Source organism: Xyrauchen texanus, chromosome 6 (genome assembly GCF_025860055.1).
Source record: "Xyrauchen texanus isolate HMW12.3.18 chromosome 6, RBS_HiC_50CHRs, whole genome shotgun sequence".
NCBI lineage: Eukaryota > Metazoa > Chordata > Actinopteri > Cypriniformes > Catostomidae > Xyrauchen > Xyrauchen texanus.
The window spans coordinates 46,106,950-46,115,540 of record NC_068281.1 but is presented as its reverse complement, the minus strand read 5'-3'; the positions used below and the strand labels follow the sequence as shown (position 1 = coordinate 46,115,540).

General features: G+C 41.5%; 1 protein-coding gene across 1 annotated transcript; it reads left to right on the top strand.

Moving 5' to 3' along the window:
* The first annotated feature begins 743 nt into the window (after positions 1-743).
* Positions 744-8,298, top strand: LOC127644552 (gastrula zinc finger protein XlCGF57.1-like). Its single transcript, XM_052127764.1, has 2 exons — positions 744-1,034; positions 6,160-8,298. Exons 1-2 carry the CDS (start codon positions 965-967, stop codon positions 7,428-7,430), a joined length of 1,341 nt encoding a protein of 446 aa, XP_051983724.1. The 5' UTR covers positions 744-964; the 3' UTR covers positions 7,431-8,298.
* Positions 8,299-8,591: the final 293 nt, after the last annotated feature.

Sequence of the window (8,591 nt, the reverse complement as noted above, 5' to 3'; positions counted from 1 at the left end):
TGTGAAATGGCTCCATTCCAACAGCCATCTGCTCAGGGATCCAGTGGAAGAGCCTCTTTTCATTCAAATGAATGAAGACGACAAGGAAAAGGCCCGCAACAATCTCCTGGAACAGTCAGAAGCTTCCAGAGAGCCCTTTCTATTTCATTTTGTGTTCAGGGATGACATGGAGTTATTTTTGCAAGAATGTAAGGACAAAATGGGCCTGAGAGTGAATTCCTCATTTGATACATTTTAAGTTTAATTTATACAGGATTGTCATGATAAAATGGGCCTAGGGGTGAATTGGTCATTTGTTGTATATATTTTTATTGTTTCTTTTAAAATGATGCTGAATTTTCTCTCTTATTTTAGTTTTTTGACATGTTTTATTTTACATAAAGAAAAATGCATGCTGCACATGTTCTTGTGAAATAAAGTATATTTTATATAAAATGACCATAAGTTTCAAGCATTATTTTTCACCATCATGATCAGGAAGTAACTCTCATAATACAATGAAACGGATAACTATATACAATTATATTACACAAGATCAATGTTTTAAAATGCTTATTGTACTGTACCTTAATGTATCATTATAACATGCGTATAAAGTATTATGTTTCGTTTGTAATAAAAGCAAACTACGCTCCAAAACGTTAGGTGGCGCTACTCTGTTTAGAACGTAAGCTCCGCCCCTCAGGTACTGGCGTGGGGTTCTGAAACTGGGGTTCTGAAACTGGGGTTCTGAAACTGGTGGTGCTGCGGGTCTGCAGCTGGATACTAGCCTCCAACAGCAATTCTCCGGTTACAGTTTAAAAGCTGGAAATGTTTCCATCAACCTGCAAATGAGATGTTCCACAATCCTGTCCAGTTGGTGGTGGTAATGCGCCTAAAGCCATTTGCAAACCTCTAAACCTCAGAAGACGAAGAATTAACAAGGGAAAAGGAAAACAGCAGTAGCCTACATGAATAAGTTAAGATGGAGATTGAAGACATGAGTGATCCTGAACCATGTAGAATGACAAATGAAGATACTGAGGAACTAAGAAGTGGGTATCCATTCCTGATTCTATATTATTGACTGCTGAGGAACTATTTAAGTAATAAACAGGGTTCGTACGGTCGTGAAAATCCTGGAAAAGTCATGGAATGTAGAAATTGTGTTTTCCAGACATTGCAATTGTAACAAATACTTTCAGCAGTAATAATTCTTCAAGTTTGGGGCGATCGCGGAGCAACGTGAATAAACGCTACTCGGTAGTATGAAAAATGCATTGCTGCGTAAACTGAGTAGTTTGTGAATATGCGTATTGCCATGCGGTGTTCGCATTTGGCACATGTCTCATTAACGCTAGAAAAGATCGCTATTGCTCAAGTTTGGATGGTGTACTAGGAATTAGTATTTCATATTTATATTATTGTTTGAATATATTAAGGCTTTAAATGTTTGTATATATGCCATGTTAATTAAGATTATGGTGATGTTTGCTTGTGAGTCTGAGCTATTATTAACATCCTCGGACACTTTCACGCTGGCAGTTTAGTTCGACCGGGGGTGCACCGCGGTAGAGACCCGAGACTACCTGTAGGAACTGCGTGAAGTTGCCCCCACCCAACGCAAAACTTCGGCAAAATAGTCTCAATCTGTAAAAAAAAATTCGTTTGTGCTGCTTTGGATTTTTAAATATTAGACATTTAATTATTGGCGATGACGTCACCAGCCGCCCCCCCCGTGCTCCAAATTCACCCAAAATAGTCTCAATCGTTTGTGCTGGTAAAAAATTTGTTTGTGCTGCTTCGGTTTTTTAAATATTAGACATTGAATTACAGGCGAATTATAAATGCTGATATTTATTGAAAACAATATTGACAGAATAAAATAGATCACTTAATGTAGCTTAGTAGTAGTAGCAGTCTCGGTCATTCTGATTACTATATATTAAGCTACTATATTTCTAAAATAGGTCTATCTTGTTTTGTAATTTTATTTCGGGTTTGTCATTTCAATCTCTTGCCAAAATGTTGGATGAAGATGTTTTAATACAACAACAACTCCTTATCAGTGTTTTAGTAGTCGCTGGTGTTTATTAAAAATGTATCAGACAGCAGCAGCTCAATATTCATCTGGTGTCTGTCGGACTCTTTTTCTGTCACTCACTTTCACTCAGCTTTGGGCACGAGAACAAAAGCGCAAATCTCCTCGATGTGAACACACTTTAAGAGTCGCATTGCCGAAGAATTTCTGTCAAGACTAATCATCACATCATTTGATCAATAAACAATTATCTTTACTTCATTCACTGGTGTTTCCTGATTAAACTTTAATTTATTTACATGGAGTATCATCTGCTACACTTCACTGCCACCACTAGGGTCAAGTGACACTTCTGTTCAAGATGCTCTTGTGGAAATTAGTGTAGAGTTAGTAGAGATAAATCCATATAAATACAAAAGTAGTTACTAAATAACATTTCTAGCCAATGTAAGTACAATGTTTTAACACTGCCAGTTACAATAGTCAGGGCCTGAGTTTCGTTTTTTAAACTGGGGGGGAATTCCCCCCTTACATGGGTCACATGGGGGGGATCTAAAGGTTGTGGGGGATTCAAGCCCTGCAATAGTGTTTGTTAACTTCAAGAATAATGGTACAACATTCAAGAGAGCTAAGATTGTCAATGTTTATTGAACAGAATACTCATTGCTAATACTAATACATGCTAAATACAGTTTTACATGTGACCCATGACCATGTTTTTTGAATACATTGTGCATCTAGGGGTCAACATTACCATATTGGTCCTAATATAAGATACACTGTCCTTAATTCAGACCAAAACAGTAATGAAAACAAGTTTACTGAACATGACATTTTTTGAGTCAGGATTATTTAAGTGGGTAATTATGTTTTGCTTATGGCAGATGCCCAAGAAACCAGAAGTTGGCAGAGATTCCATTTTCACAGTCCTGTGTTCGTCAAAAGAGGCCATAAGTCCAAAATGGCAACATAGCTACTCCTAATAAGAGCATCTGGACAGAGCTTAGTAAGCAGCTAGAAAACAAGATCAGATTCTTAATAATTGAGCACCAATAATAATTGATAATAGTTGAGCACAAAATCAACATTTTACGATGATTTCTGAAGGATCATGTGACATTGAAGACTGGTGTTTTTTTTATTATTATGCCAGTCAAAGTGACAATTGTCATTCCAACACATAGTATAAAATAGAGCATATATAGACAACAAAAAGGAAAGACAAAACAAAAAGAAAACATAAACGAAATGAAAAACAAACCATTGAAGACTGGAGCAATGATGCTGAAAATTCAGCTTTGACATCACAGAAATAAAATTACATTTTAAATTATATTAAAACAGATGTTTCACAATATTACTGTTTTTACTATATATTTTTTCAACTAAATACAGCCTTGGTGAGATTACGAGACTTCTTTCAAAAACATTTAAAAATCCTAATGCTTCCAAACATTTGACCTGTACTGCACACAGACACGCATGCGTGCACACACCCTATGTATGCATAAACACAGAGCTACAGCAAACAGATTATGGTGCCTATATTTATGACAGTGTTAATATTACTATTGTTATTCACATAACTAAATACAGTAACAAGTTAAAACACTTACCTTGGAGTTTGTGTTACATTCCACACATCCTGTGATCCGCTGTGTCCGTTACAAGTTGAAAACCAACAGTGGATGGGTAACAGTTAAGTGAATGCGTCTATTTATGTGATTTGGGTTTGCCATTTGGATCTTACCTTCTTACTTCAACTGTATTGTTAAAAAAAGACATTCGCAAAAATGCAACTTTTACTGGCACAAATGAAGCACAAACAAACAAACAAGACTATTTGGGGTGAATTTGGAGCATGTGGGGGCTGAGTGACCTCAGAATAACCTATAAATATTCTTTTAGTATCTAAAAAACCAAAGCAGCACAAACGAAAATGTTTGCAGCACAAACGATTGAGACTATTTTGCCGAAGTTTTGCGTTGGGTGGGGGGCCAACTTCACGCAGGTCCTGTAGGAGGGGGTCTGAGTTCGGTTGCAATGGAACTGTAGCGCGATCGCGTGAATGTGAAAGCAACTCGGACTCGAGTGCACACTCGTTCAGAATTCCGACAGAATTTGCATGTCCCGCCCCCGGACATACAAGTATAAAGAGAAATGATGCCGAAGCTCTGCTGTTGGATCTACGGTACATCACAAGCAGCCTTCTCCTCCTCTGCACGCTGTGCGGTCTACGCGCCTGGACAGTGCTTCCCTCTAAAAAAGAGGGTTCCTCTTAAAAGAGTTTTGTTTACTCTAAAAGAGTTTACACAGAGCAATACGCAAGCAGGCGTTGAACGTCCTTTTCAGGATGCATCTTTTTAAAGATGCCCTTCCGCCTCTGTGTGGTTCCTGGATGCGGTCGATATCTCTCCAAGACTGACAGTCATAGACGCTGCCTCGTGTGCCTGGGTAGCGATCACACTGAGGCAGTTTTTGTGGATGCCAGCACCTTACAAACCCCCTTCGAGCCACTAGAGTCAGTTGAGCTATGTGCCCTCCTCTGAAGATGGCTCTGCCTGATCCTGCTCGCTTCCATCAAGAGGGTCAGGTACCTCATGCACCCTCTGTCAGCAACACTTGCCTGGAGCCTGGTCCGGCAGACACTCACGTCATCTTAAGACCCCTACCGGCATATGTGCTCAAGGTTCCTACAGCCCACCTTCAGGGCCAGGCAGTGAACCTGCAAGTAACTGCCCCAGGAGGAAGCAGACCCAGCCTTATCATTGCTGCGTGCTTTGCGCACCTATTTGGACCACACACGGAGCTCTAGATTTGTTTTGGCAGAAAGAGGAAAGGGACGCTGTCCCACAACAGAGGCTTGTCCACGAGGTCATCAACGCCCTCGCCCTATTAGACCCAGGCTGTGCCCGCCCCCTTGCGGGTTCGAGCACGCTCTATGATGAGCGAGGCATTCTCGTGGGCACTGGCCAATGGCGCCTCTCTAGCAGACGTTGACAGCAGCGGGCTGGGTAACACCCAATACCTTTTTGAGATCAATAACCTCTGAGGGTTGTGTTGGTCCTAGCCTGTGTTTCTTCAGGTCCGAGAACATAGAACTCTGTAATATGGGACAGCTGACCGGGTGTACCGCTTGCGCATAGCGCATTTTCCCTCTTCCGAGGGGAAACCGTGCGCTTTTACCCCCAGGTGAGTCCACAAAAGCTTGCGCTCCCTGGATGTCTTTCCTCCATAGCCCTCTGGCTCATGAATTCGGTGGAGGAATTCCTGACCAGGAATGATTAGTAATGATTCCTGACGAGTACTAATTACTTTGTACTGGAATAGGTGCTCCACAGGTATCGGTCATCATGATGATCCCCTGTGTTGCCTGTCGGCAGACCTGCGTCTCCCTTGGGCAGCTCCCTCTGCTCCCGGTCGCTGTGTATGTAGAGCTCCTCCTACACCAGGTAGGACCTACCACCGCACCACTTCCATGTGGGGCTCGTAAGCCCATGTGACATGACCTCCCCAGCCTGGGCAGGACGTGGTCTCCACAGGGTCTTTTCCCCCTGTAAGAATAGGATCAGAAAAGAACACCTTCCCTGATGCGTGTTAGAACGTTAGATGGCCTCAGCCGCTTCTAACAGCCCTATGGTAAACATAGAGAAAAGGCAGCAGCTGGTGTGGCCTACTCCCATACTTGGCACGTCGCTTGATCCCCCCAAGAGAAGAGGGATTTCGGGAACTCAAAGTGTATGACGTTTTTATGGGGCGTTGGGGAAGGTTACGTGCAGCCTGGCGGGGGCTGCTCTTTGGCACCGTACCAACCACTGTAAAGGCTGTACCTTATTCTCTGCTCCTCAGTACAAAACCTGACTAAACAGATGCACTATTCCCTCCATTTATACCCATATTTCCGGGGGAGGGAGTTCTCATTGGCCTTTTCTCAAAGCTCAGAGGCAACTGAGGCTCTCAAGAGAGATCCCTATTGTCACTTCACAGACACAATGTCTCGTTCCCTCCATCAGGGAACGGGGGTTACGACAGTAACCTAGACATTTTCAGAACATTTTAGATTTGATAGTGATAGTTTCACTTTTGTTTCTTGTTCAAAATCTGTCACTCTTTTTGACAAATTACTGTGTTCATTTTAGACCTGATGGAAGTGGAAGAAGAAAGTCAAAAATGTTATGAAGTGGATGTGAAAACTCAGTATCAGAAACCAGATGAATTCATAACTGAAGAAAAAATGTTCAGTTGCTCAAAGATTGAGAAGAATGTATCACAAAGAAAATCACAAAAAACAAGAGCCAAGAAATCTTTAACCTGCACTCGGTGTGGAAAGAGTTTCACAAGAAAAGATACTCTGAACAATCACATGAGAATTCACTCTGCAGAGAAGCCTTTCACATGCCTCCAATGTGGAAAGAGTTTTACATGTAAAGGAAGCCTTAACATTCACATGAGAATTCACTCTGGAGAGAAGCCTTTCACATGCCTCCAATGTGGAACGAGTTTTGCACATAAAACAAGCCTTAACATTCACATGAGAATTCACACCGGAGAGACCTTGACATGCCTTCAATGTGGAAAGAGTTTTACACAAAAAGGACACCTTAAAGGTCACATGAGGATTCACACTGGAGAAAGCCCTTTCACATGTCTTCAGTGTGGTAAGAGTTTTACACGTAATGAGCACCTTCAGAGGCACACGCAAATTCACACTGGAGAGAAGCCATTCACATGCCATCTGTGTGAGAATAGTTTCGCTCGTGAAGAACATCTTAAGAATCACATGAGGATTCACACTGGAGAGAAGCCTTTCATGTGTTTTCAGTGTGGAAAGAGTTTTACACAGGCAGCCAATCTCCAAATTCACCAGCGCACTCATTCACAACACCAAAGAGTCCATACTGGAGAAAAACCTTACAAGTGTTCACATTGTGAAAAGAGTTTCAGTCACTCAGGAACCCTGAAAAAACATGGAAGAGTGCATACTGGAGAAAAACCTTACAAGTGTTCACATTGTGAAAAGAGTTTTAGTCAGTCAGGAAACCTGAAAACACATGAACAAGTGCATACTGGAGAAAAACCTTACAAGTGTTCACATTGTGAAAAGAGTTTCACTCAGTTAGGACACATGAAATCACACAAAAGGGGGCACACTGGAGAAAAACCTTACAAGTGTTCACATTGTGAAAAGAGTTTCACTCATTCAAGAAGCTTGCAAGATCACCAAAGAATCCACACTGGAGAAAAACCTTACAAGTGTTCACAATGTGGAAAGAGTTTCACTCAGTTAGGACACATGAAATCACACAAAAGGGGGCACACTGGAGAAAAACCTTACAAGTGTTCACATTGTGGAAAGAGTTTCAGTCGCTCAGGAATCCTGAAAAAACACGAAAATGTGCACACTGCATAAGCCATACACTGCTCTATATGTGAGATGAGTTTTAGCTCAAGTTCTCTAAAGAAACAAATGATTCATCACAGTAAGCACAGTAAGAAATTGTAAGCTAGTGGGGTGAAAGTTGGTAATGATTCTTGGGGCCCACAGTTCCGGGGGGGGGTCCCAAAACAAATGATATTTGTCCTTTTTATTTAATAATATTTTTTTTTCCCCTTTTCTTCCAATTTGGAATGCCCAATTCCCCTCGTGGTGGTGCGTTTACTCACCTCAATCTGGGTGGCGGAGGAAAAATCTCAGTTGCCTCTGCTTCTGAGACGTCAGTCCGCACATCTTGTCACGTGGCTCGTTGTGCACAACACCGCAGAGACTCACGACACGTGAAGGCTCATGTTATTCTCCGCGATCCACACGCAACTTACCATGCGCCCCATTGAGAGCGAGAACACTAATCATGACCACGAGGAGGTTACCCCGTGTGACTCTACCCACCCTAGCAACCGGGCCAATTTGGTTGCTTAGGAGACTTGGCTGGAGTCACTCAGCATGCCCTGGATTGGAACTCGTAACTCCAGGGTTGGTAGTCAGCGTCAATAATAAATGTTTTTGTTAATAGGGATCAGGGCAATATACAAACAGGGGGCCCAGAATACCATGCTATAGCCCTGGTTATGTTAATTAGTTTAAAAGGTCTAGAGGCACTCCCATTCAGAAGTAGTGTCCTGTAAATTAAATCAAAAAGTTTTCCAAAAAAAAACTGCATGCTTTCTACTGGATATGAGTTTCATGAGTGTGTGCCCAAATTCGTCTAAGACATCAATGTTTCAAGATAAATGGATTAGTTTGTTTAATCACATCGTCCATTGCTGTTCAAAAATAAAGGAATACATATCTCCACTTTTGTAAGTCCTCTCGTTTGTTTTTACCATGTTGTATGCCAGCCTAGCTATGCTTTGCTATATAAATGTGTGTATTCTGGACTGGATAGGGAATCATTTCACTTAAAGAACATTACATAAAGTTGTCCCCTGCCAAGTCATTAACTCATCTGTGTTTACTGAAATATCTCATTAATTTTAATACCAGTGGTCCAAACTCGGGCGGAACAGTCTCTGTAAAACCTTAAGAAGAAGAATTAACCTACATAAGAAGAGATTAATTCATCAATCCAGGCGT

Excerpts from the sequence above, each read along its gene's own strand:
- LOC127644552 (XM_052127764.1), top strand. The coding sequence starts at position 965 with ATGGAGATTGAAGACATGAGTGATCCTGAACCATGTAGAATGACAAAT. Across the intron at positions 1,035-6,159 it reads AGATACTGAGGAACTAAGAA|ACCTGATGGAAGTGGAAGAA; the intron begins GTGGGTATCCAT and ends TGTTCATTTTAG.